This window comes from Sminthopsis crassicaudata, chromosome 2, assembly GCF_048593235.1.
Source record: "Sminthopsis crassicaudata isolate SCR6 chromosome 2, ASM4859323v1, whole genome shotgun sequence".
Classification (NCBI taxonomy): Eukaryota; Metazoa; Chordata; class Mammalia; order Dasyuromorphia; family Dasyuridae; genus Sminthopsis; species Sminthopsis crassicaudata.
Window position 1 is genome coordinate 234,596,531 of NC_133618.1, and position 19,087 is coordinate 234,615,617.

Consider the following 19,087-nt stretch of genomic DNA (forward strand, 5'->3'; position numbering starts at 1 on the left):
ACGATCTATGGTCTGTTTTGGTTTTTTTTAAAGGGTGGGCGATTTTTTTTATTCACTCATTTTTTTTTAAATGAAAGGTATATTTAATATTTCATGGGAGCCCCAAATCAAGCTGCACTTGAGGGTGCAGCTACCCAAAGCCTAGGCCAGTCCCTAAGTGGCTTATGGTGTCAACCAGTATGTGTCCATCACAAACAAATTTACATATGAAAAGCACCACCACCATTGAAAGGCTTCACACTGCAGTGAAGGAGATCCAGATGTTCCACCCAGACATGCTATCCTGGAAAAACAATAACAACAATTTTAAAAATCTTTGGCTCCTAATCAGAGCAATATCTAGTGCAGATGTCTCTTAGGCTCTTGTATTTTTCTGCTTTCTTTTGCTCTCTTCCTTTTTCAGGGGGTGTGGGGGATATGTTAAGTGACTTGCCCAGGGTCACACAGCTAGGAAGTGTTAAGTACCTGAACTCAAATTTGAACTCAGGTCCTCCTGACTTCAGGGTTGGTGCTCTATTCTTTTGGTCTCTTTCTTTCTTTCTTTCTTTCTTTTTTTTTTTCAATAGTTTTTTTTTGTTATTATAAATTTTTATTGACAGTACATATACATGGGTAATTTTTTACAACTTTATCCCTTGCACGCACTTCTGTTCTGATTTTTCCTTTCCCCACCACCCCTTCCCTTAGATGGCAGGCAGTCTTATACATGTTAAATGTTATAGTATAACCTAGATACAATATATGTGTGTAGAACTGAACAGTTCTCTTGTTGAACAGGGAGGATTAGATTCAGAAGGTAAAAATATCCTGGGAAGAAAAACAAAAATGCAAACAGTTTACACTCATTTCCCAGTGTTCCTTCTTTGTGTGTAGCTGATTCTGTTCATCATTGATCAATTGGAACTGAATTAAATCTTCTCTTTGTCGAAGATATCCACTTCCATCAGAATACATCCTCATATAGTATTGTTGTTGAAGTGAATAATGATCTCCTGATTCTGCTCATTTCACTCAGCATTAGTTCATGTAAGTCTCTCCAGGCCTCTCTGTATTCATCCTGCTGGTCATTTCTTACAGAACAATAATATTCCATAACATTCATATACCACAATTTACCCAACCATTCATTTTCCAGTTTCTAGCCACTACAAAAGGGCTGCCACAAACTTTTTGGCACATAGAGGTCCCTTTCCCTTCTTTAGTATTTCTTTTGGATATAAGCCCAGGAGTAGCACTGCTGGATCAAAGGATGTGCACAGTTTGATTTCTTTTTGGGCATAATTCCAAATCACTCTTCAGAATGGTTGAATTCATTCACAACTCCACCAATAATGCATCAGTGTCCCAGTTTTCCACATCCCCTCCAATATTTGTCATTATCTTTTCCTGTCATCTTAGCCAATCTGACAGGTGTGTACTGGTATCTCAGAGTTGTCCTAATTTGCATTTCTCTGATCAATAGTGATTTGGAACACTCTTTCATATGAGTGGAAATAGTTTTAATTTTATCATCTGAAAATTGCCTGTTCATATTCTTTGTATGGTCTGTTTTTTTAACAAGGCAATTGGGGTTAAGTGAATTGCCCAGGATAACACAGCTACCAAGTGTTAAATGTCTAAGGCTGGGTTTGAACTTAATTCCTCCTGACTCCAGGACTGGTACTCTATCCACTACTCTATCTAGTTGTCCCCCATAGTCTATTTGTACAGAAGATGAGAAATATGAATATATAAATCATATACATAGCACACAGGCATTTGGAAACGATGAGAAGACTTCAGTTTATATAAAAATTGGTTGACATTTGTTTTCTTGCCCCACCTTCATGATAATTTTATTCTTCAAAAAGAGAAAGAATCAATGGGTGGATTTTGGAAAAGTAGATGTCAAAGTTCAGAGAAAGAAAAGGTAGAATACAGTGGAATAAACATTAATTCTACAGGATAAGGCATTTCAGGAGGGATATGAAACTTTCTAAGAATGAAATTGTGAAGATTCAAAGAGAAATAATTCTGATGAGGAAAAGGGATAAATATCCCTAAAGAGACTGAAATGGAAGCACAGGAAACTGACTGAACAATTTAGATTTTTAAAAGACTTGTATGTAGCAGCAAGTAGTTGTGTCCAATTCTTTGTGACTCCATTTGGATTTTTGTGGCAAAGATCTAGGTCTGCCACTTCCTTCTCCAGCTCATTTTACAGATAAAGAAATTGAGCAAACAGGGCAAAGTGACTTGGCCAGGGTCACATAGCCATTAAGTTTTTGAGTCTGAATTTGAACTCAAGTTTTCCAGACTTCAGACCAGCAGTCCCTACTGTGTTACCTAGCAGGCCCCAGAGAACAAGTAATAAGCCCATGTAATAGTGTGTCCCGATATCATACAAATAATATTAGAAACAATCCATCTTCCATAAAAATGCCAAGGTTTTTAAAGCCCAGCTCTTAGCATTTCACTCACCTTCTCAGTAAACTCCAATGGTTCTTTATGCCTCAAGGACCAAATAGAAACCATCCTTAACCCTGACTCTTAGAATCCCCTAATTTCCCTCAAGTGCTACTTCCCAAATCATTTTTTTCCTGATCCTCCAAGGCTAATTCTTCTTTAAAATTACTTTGTATTTATGTTATAATAGTAATAATGACTAATATAAAGATATATACATATGTATATTTGTATATACCCATATACATATATACATATTTATAGATATAGATATATAAAGATATGTATGTTACATAATGAGGTGAGCCTGAAAAGTGCTGGGCCTTCAGAAGAGAAATGACTGGTGGTAAGAAGTACTGTTTCAGCAAGGGCTTCATGGATGGGTGGGGGGGAAGTAATGTGATTGATAAAGGCTGAGGAGGAGCATTGAGTACAAAGTGATTGATTTATTGATACTTCATGAATTTCTCCCAGGATCTCCATGTGAAGAAGGGCCCAGACTAGCTATCTTTCATTTTCTAGACTTTGCTACCATGATTTCACACAAATATGTTTTCTCCCCTCTTTCTAGCATCCTTTTACATGTTGTCTTTTCTCATTAACATTATATGCCCATCCATATTACTTTGCACCATTTCTGGCACACAGTAGGCATTTACTAAATGTTTATTGATTTATTAATTAGTTAAAAGAAAGATCCATTTTATTGGACAAATATACATCATACTTTGTGAAAATCATCAAAATTTACCTAGCCCATCCCTTCATTTTTCAGATAAAAACAGAGCCCAAATTTGTGAGTGACTTCCTCAGTCACACAGGTCCAGTTAGTGGCAAAAGCCATGTCTTCTGATCCCAAGTCTAGCTGTTTTTTAGTGTATCTTACTATCCCTTATTGACTATTTCTAATTTTATTTTATTTTTAATTTTTACTGGCATCTTTTGTTTTTATATCATTCCTTTTCTTTTTCCAAATATATCATCTCTTTTAACAGAAATTTAAAAAGAAAGAAAACCAATTCAAAACTAATTTCCACGTTGACTATGTGATAGTATAGACAGTATTCATCACCCAAAGCCCTCTATCACTCGGGCATGCAAGTACATTTTCCCTCTTGGAAGCCAAGCTTTGTTTCAGCATTCATTTTTGTTTTTATTATTGTAGTTTTTTGAGGATTTTTGTTGTTGTTCTTTTCATTTATATTGTTATAGTTGTGTATATGGTTTTTCTGGTTCTTATTTTATTCTTCAGTTGACATAAGTTCTCATGTTTCTTTCAATTTTCACCTTAATTATTTATGGTCTAGCAATATTTTAATACATCAATGTAAAACAATTTGTTTAACCCTAAACTTCTTTGTTTTCATTTGTTTGCTAATACAAAAAGTGTTGTTATGCATATCTTGGTGAATATAAGGCCTTTCTGTCTTTACTTTCTTCTGTCTTATTCCTATTAATGCCTGCTCAGTGACTGACATCAAAGAGTAAAAAAGCATTAGTCTTTTTTTTTTTTCCCTGAGGCAATTGGGTCAGGGGTCACACAGCTAGCCAATGTTAAGTGTCTGAGTCAAATTTGAACCCAGATCCTCCTGACTTCAGGGCTGTTTCTCTATCTACTTCATCACCTAGTTGCCACTTAGTACATTTTCAAATAGCTTTCCAGAATTGTTGGGCTAGTTCATTTTTAGTGTGTTTCTCTTTCCACAGATGAATGTTTTCTTTATCTGCACTGAATGTTTTCATATTTTGTCACATTTGCCAGTTTGTTGGACATATGAAGTAGGATCTCAGTTTTCATTTACATTCCTCTTCTTACTATTTGGAGCAGCTTTTCATATGGTTCCTAATGGTTTGTAATTCTTTTGAGAACTGTTCATATTCTTTGACAAGCTTATCCAATATGGAATGGCTCTTGGTCTTATATTTTTATATTCGTTCTCTGTATATCTTTGTTGTAGGCATGGCTCTAAAGGTAATACCCTCTTGGTTCAGGTTTAATACTTGGAGAAAATTATGTATTCACAATGCACTCAGCACTTACAAGTGAGAAAGGTTACTTTGTCTTAATAGAGTAAAAATATGCAACAAAAATACAGGGGCTCTTGGTTTCCCTGGATACAGCTCTCCTCTCTCCATGTGGAAATGCATCTGGTTCGGCAACCATTAGGGTACAATGATTCTTATAATCTCAGGCACTCACTCACTCTAGGAAGCACAGTCTGGCTTGGATTTTTTATTGGCCCTAAACCAGGAAGTAGTGTTAGAGAAGCAGGAGCCAATCAGGTTTCATGGCAGAGTAAAAGGGGGAGGAAGCTTCACTAGGGAATCTGAGGCTGAAAGAAATTATGTGTGCAGTTGCATTCTGAGAAGGAAGCTGTCAGGGTAAGGGAAGCTCTTCAGGAAAGTATTTTAGCACAGTTTTTGATATTACACCCAATGCAAAAAAAATTTTTTTTTCTCTTAATGACTCTTTCCTTTCTTATTCTAGCTGTCTTACCTATCTTTTCTAAGTTAAACTTGGGACATTATGGAAAATGATAGTGAGGAGTCAAGGTTTCAGGCTTGGGTGACTTGGGGGAATAATGTCCTTGACAGTATAAAACATTTAGGAAGAATGGACATTTAGGAGGAAAAATGAGTTCAGCTTTGGGCATTGGGGAGGTTGGGGGTGGGGCACGAGATGGGTGGTCATTTATGGCTATAAGTCTTAAACTGGTTAAAGAACCAGTAAAGAAGACTGTGAGGTAGGCAGACAGATTGGAGAACTAGGACAGAGTAGTGCCATAGCAACCTAAAAGAGATTATCAAGGAGAAGAGGGTGATTGATGAACATTTTCAGAGACTGTAGAGTATGAAAAATGATGATAATTGAGAAAAGCCATTAGATTTGGCAATTAAAAGATCATTGTTAATTTTGGAGAAGAGTGTTTCAATTGAATAATATGGTTAATAGAGTTAGTATGTAGGCACCAATTGTAAACAATGTTTTCAAAGAGTTTAGTCACAAAATTGAGATACAGGTCAAAATCTAGAGGATTAAGATAAATGGATCAAATTATGCCTTTTTTTGAGGATGGGAAAGACATGAGTGTGTTTGTAGCAGCAGGGAAGCAGCTAGTAGACAAAGATTGAAGGTAAGTGAAAATGCTACAAAAGATGGGATAGAATAGGATCACTTGTGTATGTAGGTAGATGGGTTTGTCTTGGCAAATAGAAGAGCCACCCCTTGTTCATATGAGATGGGAAAAAGAGGAGTTAGTGGTGGAAGGTATCAGAGTGATATGACATACTTCTTGAAAGCATCAATGGATAGTGTTGAGGGCGGTAGCCCCTTTGGTATTCTTTGTTTGATCTCCAACTTCTTTTGGGACTTGGATCTTTGATACAAGATCTGGTCAAACTAGTTTGGGCTATCTGAGGTGGCCAGGGTTTTACAGCCTCCATTCTAATCTGCTCAAATAGACCAAATGGCATCAGGAAATTCCTTTTGGGAAGAGACTTCTGTCTGTCCCCAAAAGATAACAAGAGAATCCTTATCTTAATTTATATCACTCTCAGGAACCTCCCTACATCACTGCATAAAAGAGAGAACGGGAATCTTCTCTTTGCAAATGGCCTTGTACCATGCAGCCATTTTGCCCACCGGCTCTCCGGTGTTTCCATTCTAATCAATAAAGACTATGTTTCCATACAGCATTAAGTAGCAAATTCCTTTGCTGCCGAACCCGCCATTGGTTACTTTGGGGAAGGAAGGAGAGAGAGAAAGGAACTGGTCCATCTCTGTTTAAACCACAATTTACTCCTCAATTTACTACTCATCATTTATTACTCATCAGATAGCAGATTTTTAATCTGCTATACATTTCTATTTTGTGGGTAAATTTATCCCATTCATATCCCAAGCTAAAATTACTTGTGTATTTTCCTCTTTTCTATTTTTCCTCCCTATCCTTCTCACCACATTTTACCCTAACCCTCAAGGAAAATTGTCCTGAAGTTCTAGTATAAGAAAGCAAACAAGAAATAGAAAAACCAACTGATCACTACCTGAAAGCAATCCCAAAAGGAAAACTTACAGGAATATAATAGCTAAGTTTCAAAGCTCTCAATTAAGGAGAAAATATTAGAAGTAGTAAGGAAAAAAAAAAAGATTTTTAATATCAGAGAGCTACAATAAAGATTATATAAGACCTAGCAGCTACTACTCAGAAGAACTACAGATCTTGGAATATTATATACCATTGAGCAAAAGAGCTTACACTAGTTAACTAGCAAAGGAGATTTAAGAAATAGTCAGGTTGGAGAACAAGGAGAAAATAGTATCATGACAACTTAGAAGAGAATATCAAGAAGAGGGTGATTAACAGTTTTTCTATTTCTAATTTGCTTTCTTGTACTAGAACTTCAGGACAATTTTCCTTGATAATTTCTTGTAATATTGTATCAGGTTATTTTCTTAATTGTAATTTTAAGGTAATACAAAAATTCTTATTATTTCTCCTCAATCTGTTTTCTAGATTTTCTGATGAGATGTCTCACTTTGTCTTTAATTTTTTCATCCTTTATTTTTGCTTTATGATTTCTTCGTGTGTTAGACTATCATTAGCATTCCCTTGTTCAATTCTAGTTTTCAAGGAATTATTTTCTTTCTTAAGTTTTTGATTATCTATTTTCTAGTTAGTTGACTTTCTTTTTATAATTTTCTTGAATTGCTCTTATTTTCCCCCCCCCCCCTAATTTTTCCTTGATTTCTCTTATTTGATGTTTTAAGTTCTAAGAACTCTTCTTGTGTTTGGGAACATTTGACCTTTCTCATTGAAAAAGGAGTGGCTTTTAAAGTTCCATTATTTTTCTTTGAATATGAAGCCAGATCTCTATTCTCATAGTAACTATCTATAGTTGTGTTCTTTCTCCTTTGCTTACTCATTATTTATTTTGTTTCAGCAGCTATTAGTGTTACCAAGTTGTAGTCCCCAGGTATGGAGAATGAATTTTCTGAGGTCTCTCTCAGGGCTCACCTTGGGCTCTCCTCTATTGCTAAGCCACAGCTAGGACCCCCCCACAGCCATACAAATGATCTTGCTCCTTGAGGTCCCTCTAGTGGCTGTCAACGAAAGCTGTCCTTTACAGTTGTCTTGGAATTGAAACAAGGAACTCTGCTCTCCTACAAATGCCCGAAGCCAGCTGGGTCCCAGCCTGTCCCTCACTACTGTACTTACCAGGTGTATAGTAACACCTTTTCCCTAAATTAACAGCTCAGAATGCATCTGGTCAGCACAGCTGTGCTCGGTGTCCCTTCATAGTGAAAGCTCCTTCAGATTTCTACTTGGCTGTCAGATACCCTATCCTACACCCTATCCTCCCAACTGTCTATAAGAGATGAAAGTTTCTAAGGCTGAGGTTTGTTTCTCTATCCAGCTGTCCTCAGGACTTGTTGTCTGTGATTGTGAAGTCTTCCTTTAGGTGTTTACACTTCACTCAGGCAAAACCCTTGCTCTTGGAAGTTGGGCCTTTTTTTGGGGTCTCTTGAAATTGTCTTAGGAGGGAAAGTGTTTTATCCATTTATTTCCGATGCTCTGAGGAGTCATAATTTCTTTTTTTTTGTGGAGGAAATTTGGGGAGCTAAAAGTTTCTGATGTACTACTCCATCTTTCCAGAATTCTGTCCACTATCTGCTTCTAACAGATTTTTTTATTTGTAGGAAGAAGAAATGTTTCGGCCAAATATGTTCTTTCTTCTCTTGCTTCCTCCTATCATATTTGAATCAGGATATTCATTACATAAGGTAAGATATTTTCCATCTTAATATAATCCTTATGTTTAGAAAAGCAAATTATTTAAAAGTTATAGTTTGATTTAAGAGCATTGTCTTCACCTAAGTTTCATTTATCTTTTTTTTGTGGATTACATAGATTGGAAAGGTTGTGCTAACTATTTAGATTTCTGAATAAAAGCAACTTCTTTTATTTATTAATGATTAAATTTCAAACTTGCTGGGTTTGGTAAAGTTGCCAAGGAAATAGATTCTGAACGAGATTCAGGAAGTTTCATGTCTAAATAAAAATCCCAAATCTTAAACCATAATCAACATCAAGCAGTGTTCAAAATGAAACAAAAGAGAAATGAATTAAAGGATATCATCCTCATGTCCATCAATTGGGGAATGGCTGGTAAAGGAAAGTAATGAAATATTATATTTTTATAAAAATGATGAACAGGTTGATTTTAGAAAAGTCTGGAAAGATTAACATAAACTAATTCTGAATGAAGCAAGCAGAACCAGGAAAACATTGTACACAGCAACAAGATTATGTGATGCTGTCTCAAGTCCAATTCTTTTTGTACAGCAAAATAACTGTTTGGACATATATACATATATTGTTTTTGTTTTTTTTTTTTAAATTTTTTTTTTATTCATTTTTCCAAATTATCCACTCCCTCCCTCCACTCCCTCCCCCCGATGGCAGGTAATCCCATACATTTTACATGTGTTACAATATAACCTAGATACAATATATGTGTGTAAATAGCATTTTCTTGTTGCACATTAATTATTAGCTTCCGAAGGTATAAGTAACCTGGGTACATAGACAGTAGTGCTAACAATTTACATTCGCTTCCCAGTGTTCCTTCTCTGGGTATAGTTATTTCTGTCCATCATTGATCAACTGGAAGTGAATTGGATCTTCTTTATGTTGAAGATTTCCACTTCCATCAGAATATATCTTCATACAGTATTGTTGTTGAAGTGTACAGCGATCTTCTGGTTCTGTTCATTTCACTCAGCAACAGTTGATTTAAGTCTCTCCAAGCCTCTCTGTATTCCTCCTGCTGGTCATTTCTTACAGAGCAATAATATTTCATAACCTTCATATACCACAATTTACCCAACCATTCTCCAATTGATGGACATCCATTCAACTTCCAGTTTCTAGCTACAACAAAAAGAGCTGCCACAAACATTTTGGCACATACAGGTCCCTTTCCACTCTTTAGTATTTCTTTGGGATATAATCCCAATAACAGCAATGCTGGGTCAAAGGGTATGCACAGTTTGACAACTTTTGGGGCATAGTTCCAAATTGTTCTCCAGAATGGCTGGATTCTTTCACAACTCCACCAACAATGTATCAGTGTCCCAGTTTTCCCACATCCCCTCCAACATTCATCATTATTTGTTCCTGTCATCTTAGCCAATCTGACAGGTGTATATACATATATTGTATTTAACTTATACTTTAACATATTTGACATGTATTGGTCAACTTGCCATCTGGGGGAAGGAATGGGGAGAAGGAGGGGAAAAGTTGGAACAAAAGGTTTTGCAGTTATCAATGTTGAAAAATTACCTATGCATAAAATTTTTGTAAAAATTAATTAAATTAATTAATTAATTAAAAAAAAACCAAATTATGTGATGATCAACTATGATAAGCTTGGTTATTCTCAGCAGTTCAGTGATACAAGGCAGTCCTAATAAACTTTGGATGAAAAATGCTATCTACATCTAGAGAGACTGAATGGGGATGAATACACACTATTTTCACCTTTTTTTTTTCTTTTTTTTTTCTTTCTTTCTTGTGTGAGAACTGATGAGAGAACAATATTCTGTTTCCACAGATGTTGTAACTTAGTTATAACAATAAGGAATTGGAAGAATAATCAAGTCTGTGGTCTATACAATTTTGGTCCCAGGTAGTATTTATAATGAAGGCAGGATGAGGAGGAGGGGTGAGTTTCTGATAAGAGATCACACAGCTTAAAACTGCTAAAACTGACTGGGGTCAATGAGAGGACACAAGCTTTTTATAGGCATGCATGCTTTTTTTTTTTATAATTTAATTTTTATTTTATTTTATAATTATAACTTTTTTTTTTGACATTACATATGCATGGGTAATTTTTTACAACATTATCCCTTGCACTTACTTCTTTTCAGATTTTTTCCCTTCCTCCCCCAACCCCCTCCCCCAGATGGCAGGCAGTCTTATACATGTTTAATATATTACAGTATATCCTAGATACAATATATGTGTGTAGAACCGAATTTCTTGTTGCACAGGAAGAATTGGATTCAGAAGGTAAAAATAACAGTTTACACTCATTTCCCAGTGTTCCTTTTCTGGATGTAGCTGATTCTGTTCATCATTAATCAATTGGAATTGGATTAGCTCTTCTCTATGTTGAAGATAGCCACTTCCATCACCATACATCCTCATACAGTATCATTGTTGAAGTGTATAATGATCTTCTGGTTCTGCTTGTTTCACTTAGCATCACTTGATGTAAGTCTCTCCAAGCCTCTCTGTATTTCTCCTGTTGGTCATTTCTTATAGAACAATAATATTCCATAACATTCATATACCATAATTTACCCAACCATTCTCCAATTGATGGACATCCATTCATCTTCCAGCTTCTAGCCACTATGAAAAGGGCTGCCACAAACATTTTGGCACATACAGGTCCCTTTCCCTTCTTTAGTATTTCCTTGGGATATAAGCTCAGTAGTAGTATGGCTGGGTCAAAGGGTATGCACATTTTGATAACTTTTTGGGCATGATTCCAGATTACTCTCCAGAATGGTTGGATTCTTTCACAACTCCACCAACAATGCATCAGTGCCACAGCCCCTCCAACATTCATCGTTATTTGTTCCTGTCATCTTAGCCAATCTGACAGGTGTGTAATGATACCTCAGAGTTGTCTTAATTTGCATTTCTCTGATCAATAGTGATTTGGAACACTCTTTCATATGAGTGGAAATAGTTTTAATTTCATCATCTGAAAATTGTCTGTTCATATCCTTTGACCATTTATCAATTGGAGTATGGCTTGATTTCTTATAAATTAAAGTCAATTCTCTGTATATTTTGGAGATGAGGCCTTTATCAGAACCTTTAACTGTAAAAATGTTTTCCCAATTTGTTATTTCCCTTCTAATCTTGTTTGCATTAGTTTTGTTTGTGCAGAAACTTTTTAATTTGGTGTAATCAAAATGTTCTATTTTGTGATCAATAATGGTCTCTAGTTCTCCCTTGGACACAAACTCCTTCCTCCTCCACAAGTCTGAGAGGTAAACCATCCCATGTTCCTCCAATTTATTTATGATTTCGTTCTTTATTAGGCATGCATGCTTAATGAATTTCATACATATTAACTGACCCATCCTGAGGGTGGTATTAATCACTATCTTTACAAATGAGATGTATGATCATGGAGGGGGGACATATTAAGGAGTATATATAGTTGTAGTGGAGTGATTTGTGAGACTTCTGAAGGTTCTCTTCCAATGAAAACTTAGGAGGAGGAGGAGGAGGAGGAGGAGGAGGAGGAGGAGGTGGGGTTTGGAGGGGCTAAACTCATAGGAGATTTTCATACCAGCTCCTGCAGGAGCATATTAAAAGTTTTCACTGTTTCACTTATCCTGAGTCTGTTCATTTGCTGCACCCTTTTTGGGGTTCAGAGTGTTATTTCTATCAGTGGTTTTTCACTTTTGTTCTAATTTTTTTCTTCTAACATGACCCTTAAGGAAATATGTAAAAAATGAATGTACATGTATAACAACCTAAAAAAAAAAATTAAACAAAAAAAGACATCTCTCCTTACTCTACTCCTGCTTTTCAAATCCTCTTATGTGCTATTTCCCCCAAGTAGAATATGTTTCTTGAGTGCAGGGGCTGTCTTTTTTTGTAAACCCTAGCATTTAACACAGGACCAGCACATAGAGAGTAATTAATAAAGGTTTTTTCCTTTCAAAAAAAAAAAAAAAAGAATTTTATTTTCTAAAACTCTGTAAAGGAACTATAAATAGACTTAGAAATATGCATGATTTTTATTTTAATTTTTAAAATTGATGTTTTCAGTCTTAGCACTAAACAATGGGAATACAAAGAAAGAAATACAAAAAGGGAGTTCCTATACTAATCAGAGAGACAACATTTAAATAATTATGTACATTCTAAATATATCAAGATAATTTCAGAAGGAAGCTATTTTCATTAAGAGGTCTTGGGAAAGGCTTCTTCTAGAAGATAGGATTTTTTCGAAGATATGAAGGAAGCTAGGAGGAAGAGCATCCTAGGCATAAAGGACAATTTATGGAAATGGAGACCCAGGAATGAAGACTCTTTTGAAAGGCAAGGAAGCCAGTGCCAGTTCAGTATAGAGCAATACATGGAGGGGAGTAAAGTATAAGATTTAATTTTAAAATAGAGCATATAAACTTTGTATAGAGAGAACAAAGTAGTTGAGATAAAATTTTAGGGAAAAATTTTTAATTTCCTAGAAAAGTTTTTCAAGCACATAGAGCAGTACCTGATTATTAACATGATTCAGAGGAATGTCAGTTCAAAAATCTTTTTTATTTCTGAGTTTGTTTCCTTCCCCATAAAACAAAGACATTCTGTTAAATACTCCTAGATCCTTTCTTGGACATTTTTTGATTAATTGGCACTTTTTTCTCCTAAGATTGAATCACTTTAAATTTCTTGTTTGTATGTGTTTTAATTTTGATTTATTTATGTAATTTGAGGTTTGAGGTACAAATCTAAATGAGTTTATCATTCATTGCTACAACTCCTGCTAGTTTCTTTTAAATATTTTCAAAATAATGAAGTGTTCTACTAATATGAATTCTCTTAAGAGGTGTCAAATATATTCCTGATTGTGACCATCAACCCTCCTAAGAACAACCTCAACCAGGTTAAAATGTAATTGAGAATTATTTAACAATAAAAACAAAAATATAGCAAAACATAGATTTAAGAAACAAAATATTTTACCAAGAACTTCACTCCCACTGATGAATGCTGAAAATATTATATTTTACATTTTTGCAAAAATGTTTTTGAAATTTCTAAGCCAGTCTTTTTATTTCCTATTCTCAATTGCAAATCCCTCTCCAGATTTCCCCATTAACTGGGTTACTGAAGTTACAAAGTATGAATGTCCACCCCTCTTAATATCTTACTAGTATCTCCTATACTAATTTTCCACCCTTGATTACAAAGTTCTTGTCCTCAGGGAGCTTATTTTTTAGTAGAGGAAGATAATACTTGGAGAAATTAAAGAATGGGGGGCAAAATCCAGAGGGTTCCTTTTCAAATCCAAATTTACCATTCCTGGTTTCATCCTTTTATTTCCTTGTTTCAGGTCCAGCCTCCCATTTCTTAGATTTCAGTTTTCAAATTTAAGTTTCATTTCTCCAATTCATTTGGAAACTAAATTCCCCATGCAGTTCTCATATAGATAATGTTAATAAGATGCTTTTCTAAGTCAGAATGCTTCTACAGGATATAGTAGCCTCTATTTCTATAATCTAAGCTGATACATTTCATATAAAGAAAAAAGTTAAACTTCTCATAAAGAAATAAATGGATTTATATCCTTTAGTGTAATGCTGGAGAAACTGAGGCAAAATAGAGATTAGCGAGTTTTCAATATTTTATTTGAGAGGGAGAGATTATTGGTGTGGGGACAAAACAGGATCTATGTTGCCCCAGGACTGAGTTGGACTCTTGTCTCAAAGTATCCAGCCATGAATGTGAGTTCTCAATGAAATATATGTGGCGGGGGCTTGGGGGAGGGGGGCAGCTAAGTGGTACAGTGGATTGAGTACCAGCCCTGAAGTCAGGAGGACCTGAGTTCAAATCTGGCCTCAGACACTTAACACTTCCTAGCTGTGTGATCCTGGGAGAGTCATTAACCCCAATTGCCTCAGCAATATGGCTCTAAGCTCTGGTAGACAAAGGCAGGGGAGGTGGAGTTCAAACTGGTGAGCAGGAATTTCCAAGAAAGGGACCACCAAATTGATTCTGAGATAGAGGATACCAATTAGGTGTCTGAGATAGGACATCTAGAGTTTTATGACTCTTGGAATATCTTGGCCAGATCTCCAAGCATTAGTTATCTCAAGGGGGTTGCAACCAGGGGAATTGAGGCAGAATAATTTAGAGAAACTGAGGTAGGACATTTAGGGAAACTGAGGCAGGACAATAAAAGGGAACTGTGGTACATTAGGAGGAGGAAGTAACATCAGCAACTGTTTACCACTATACTTTAATGTACATTTAAAATTCCCAAAATAATATTGGCCAGGGATTTTCTTATCTGAAAGGCCATATTAGGAGTGATTTGTTTAATCTATTTAAGATTTTAAAGTAATATAGCTATTTGGAGATGAAAGGAAATCACAGATGGAAATTTTTTTTTAGAAAAATAAAATGTGTTGCTTTCAATGAGTCATTTTAAAATTCTTTGTTCCTTTAATACCCTATTATTTAAGAGATCTATAATTTAATCCATGTGTTCTTGTGACTTGGCAAATATCTAGTTTTTTAGTAGACTATCTTTTTGACTTGTGTAACTAAAATTTATTACCCTGAGATAACTAACCCTGACATAATTGAGCTTCTTTGCATTTAGCCAAGTTTAACCTTTGATCACAGATAAATAATCTGCCTCCTGGCCCATACTCAGTTTTTTAGATCAGGGTAGGAGAATAATAAGCTCTGCTAGAGTAATTTTCTAGAGCAAATATCCTATAGTACTACACTGAAGTATTAGAACTGGACTTCAGTAGTAGTTTTGTTTCCTTTAAAGATTAATAATACTAACCAAGGAAAACCAGAAGACACATTATAGAACAAAATAACTAAAACAAGTAAATGTAAAGTAAAATGAGGAATATTATCCAAATTATCCTTTTTATTTTGGTTTTATAATCTTGCTTTGATTTCCTTAGCTGGTACACTTTCCTAAAGTGGATTTTAAAAAATCTGTGATTTGATAATAATAATAGAATATGACAGTATAGTCTTTGTACAGATCCATAGATGATGTCTAATATTTTTAGTATTTGTTTATTAGTAGAGGTCTTGATACTTAATGAATAATTCCTCATTTAAGCAGAGAACAATATTTGTGGCAGCCCTTCTTCTAATGTCAAGGAAACTGAGTGGATGCCTATCAGGGAATGGCTAAGTTATGGTATATGAACGTTACAGAATATTATTGTTCTATAAGAAATGATCAGAAGGATGATTTTAAAGAGACTTGAGGAGACTTTAATGAACTAATGCTAAGTGAAATGAGCAGAACCAGGAGCTCCTTATACATGATAACAAGATTAGATGATGATCAGTTCTGATGGACGGGACTCTTTTCAATAGCCAGGTGACTTCAGGCCAGTTCCAGCGATCTCGTGATGGAGAGAGCCATATGCACCCAGGGAGAAGTCTGTGGGAACTGAGGGTGGATCATAATATAGCATTTTCACTTTTGTTGTTGTTTTTTTGCTTGCATTTTTTTCCTTTTTGATCTGATTTTCTGCAGCATGACAATTGAGGAAATTTGTATAGAAGAATTGCACATGTTTAACATATATTACCATCTAAGGGAGGGGTTAGGGAAGAAGGGAGGGAGAAAAAATTTGGAACACAAGGTTTTGCAAGGGTAAATGTTGAAAATTATGCATGTGTTTTGAAAATACAAAGCTTTAATAAACAAAGAAAAAAAAAGAAGAAAAATGGGCTGGTACATATGTTGATGTTTACAAGGAGATCCCAAAAGGTTGGGGTTGCAGATTGGTGTTGTAAGGTATCTAAAAGAATTTGCAGGCTTAAACCCTTTTCCAAATCAAGGGGCAAAGTTTATTGTAATTGTACCACCAATTGAACTTGGCTCAATTCCAAAAGAATTTAGCAAAGAACCAGGAGCAAGAAGATAAATTTATAGGAAAAATATAGAGAGATCAGTGCTTCCATGTCACAGTGATATGCTAATTTTATGGTTTGGAGGTAGAATTGAGGAGGTGGAGTTGAGTGGTCTGGTATGCACCTCATTACTGTCTTAAACTTTGTTATTACTGACCAACAGATTATCTGACAGCCAGCCTTGTTTGTGGGGCCCAGATTGAGGAGGGGAGACACAAGTGGTGGCATCTAAGGGTGTTGAGTGTCACAATCAACTGATCTTCAGGTTGACTAAATATTTGGAATTTCATGTCTTGGAGTCTGGAAGAAACAACTCACAAGTAGATTAAAAATGCAGGGGCCAAATATGAGTGGAAAAAAATAAAAAACAAAAATGTAGTTAGTGTGGGAGTTACTAGAGATAGTAACTGGGAATCCCACCCAGAGAAAGACTGGGAGTGGCGGTAGATGAGGCTATCATGAATGTCTCCCATTCAGACAGTTTTTCCTAGGATAAATACCAAAGAGCATTTCCCCAACATTTTGTTTTCTTTTTGCTTTTTTTTTTTTTTTTTTTCCCCCCAAAGGAGTAGGGGCAATGGGAACAGTAGCATAATATACAATGAAAGGAGTGCTTAAGTGGCCTAGGGTGCAATACCAGAATAAAGTTTAAAAGGCATTGGGTAGAGAGAATGACATGCAGAGTCAAGATAATAATCTTAAAATGGGTATAATCTCCTTTAGCAAAAACTCTGAGCCTTTTCAGTCTTATAAAGGAAAGCTTTTACCCAATTAGTAAAGATGTCACCCAAAACAAAAAAGTTTGAAACTCCTGCAAGAATCATATTTGTAAAATCTATCTGCCAGTCCTCCCCTAAATATGTACCGCTTCTCCCGATGGGCTTCAGGATTTACTTGGGCACAAACTGGGCAGGCCTGACAAACCTGTTTAATTGTTTCTCCTAGTTTGTGACCAGTGAAAATAACTTTCATGAGGGATTGGAGAGTATTTTTTCCTAAGCAGGTAGCTTGGTGTAGGCCAAAAAAAGAAGTTTCTACTGATTGACTTCTGGGATTAGGAGTTGGTCTGAAGGTGTTTGAAACCACCCAGAAGAAGAAAGGATGTATTTCCTCCCCCCCACCTTTTTTTTTTTTTTTTTTTTAAGCAAGGACTTGTTCCTGGGAGCTTTATGAGGGAGTGTAGGAGTTGGGAAGTTGAAGGATTAAAGGTGCCATGATCAGGGGATATAGGCAGCAACATGGGCAGCTGAATTTGCAAGCTGTTTTCCTTGATCTGAAGTGAATTCCCCTTCTGGTATGCTTTACAAAACATAACAGAAACCTCTCTAGGTCTATGGACCTTGAGAATGATTGTAGAATTTCCCTTGCGTACTTAATGAGGGATCTTTATTTTATTTATTTATTTTTTTTGCTGTCAAACGTCCCCTTTTTTTCCATTTAGCTCTATCAGCATGCAAAACATGAAAGGCTCATTGGCAATCAGTTCACTCTCATTCCTTTTTCCAATTCTGAAGCTCTGCTGAGGGCAAAAATGCTCTGAAACTGGTGAGAAGTTGGAACTTCCATTGATCTAGTGTGAGTTTAGAGGCTTCCTCAAATAGGACTGTGGAAGCCATGCTATAAGGCAGGAGAGTCACCTTAAAGATACCAAGTTTCTTTGAGAAGTCTACAAAAATCAGTCATACCCAGGAAAAGTACACAGCTGTTTCTTTGAGGAAGGTTCTGGGGATGATAAGATTGTCTGCTTCCTCTCAGCTGTGAGCAAACTGGAGATGGGAGTTAATTCATGGACAAAACATTTAGCAGACAGTAGGCAATGTGGACCTTTAGACAAAAAAAAAAACTATCACCCCAGGAAGTCAGAAAGTTGAGGGTTTTTATGGCAGAAGCCAGAGAAGCCTCTTGGATTGGGCTGCAGATTGAGATATCATCTACATACTTGTACTGGGCTCATGGCTTCTACTACTGATCATTTGCTCTGATTATAGAAATTTGCTATAAGGAGAAAAAGCAAGGACATGATTATAACAGCATCAAAACAAGTCCTTCAAGCCTCAGCCTGAGAGCACATACATGATAGGATAAAGCATCCTTAGATCTGTTTGTCAGCTGATCATGCACTAACAGTTCCACCTCATAGCCAGACTGAGGAATAATCAGGTGAGAAACAAAGAAACAGAACTAGAAAACTGAGGTAGAAGGCTCAGACCTCGAGCAGAGACTAAAGGTTGTACTCCCAACTCTTGCCCAGATAAGATGTTTACCTGTGACATTTCAGAAAGGCACCTAAAGAGGTCTTTTCTCTCAAATGATAAGCTACTGACTTAATGATCCATTAGGCAATCATACCCAAATTCAAAGATCAAAAGAATATCAGTTATAGGCCCAAGAGATTTTATCTCTAATAGCAAATTCTACTAATTACAGCTTAGGACTAGATAGATTATTTTTGAAAGTTTACCAGGACTTGCACACCTAGGAGATTTTGTTTAACATATTTTTCTTTTCTTTTTCTTGAGTTTAAATTCATCCTAATGCAAGAACCGATCATTAAACAAGCTTATAGATTCTCAGTAAATAGATTCTTTCTTTAGGAACTATACATCCTAAACAGGCTCATTTCTTAGGGCTGATGACCTTCTTTACCTAGATAGTTTCAAGATTAAACTGGCAAGTTTACAAATTAAGAGGAGTTGACAGAGACCCCAGGGGAGGGCCTGGGCTTGCTGTTGCCCACCCCAATTATTCTTAATGTTTTCAGAGTGCTGTGCTGTTTGATCCTTCTCCCGACTCTGTGAAAGGGGAAAAAAGGTGCTACACACCCTCATATTTGAGGGTGAACCTCATCACCCTTGATGCACACACACCAATTAACCAATTTTAGGTTTAACATGTTGACAATAACTTCAAATAACTTAGTCAACAAT

The 19,087-nt window shown here is 36.0% G+C and overlaps 1 protein-coding gene across 2 annotated transcripts in view; it reads left to right on the forward strand.

Annotated features, from left to right (window-relative positions):
• The window catches only part of SLC9A8 (solute carrier family 9 member A8), a 116,309-nt gene that overhangs the window by 30,549 nt on the left and 66,673 nt on the right, over positions 1 to 19,087 (forward strand). For both annotated transcript variants that reach the window (XM_074288577.1, XM_074288576.1), the window contains exon 5: positions 8,147 to 8,230. In XM_074288577.1, coding sequence (XP_074144678.1) covers positions 8,147 to 8,230 — 84 coding nt within the window. The remainder of the gene's footprint in view (positions 1 to 8,146; positions 8,231 to 19,087) is intronic.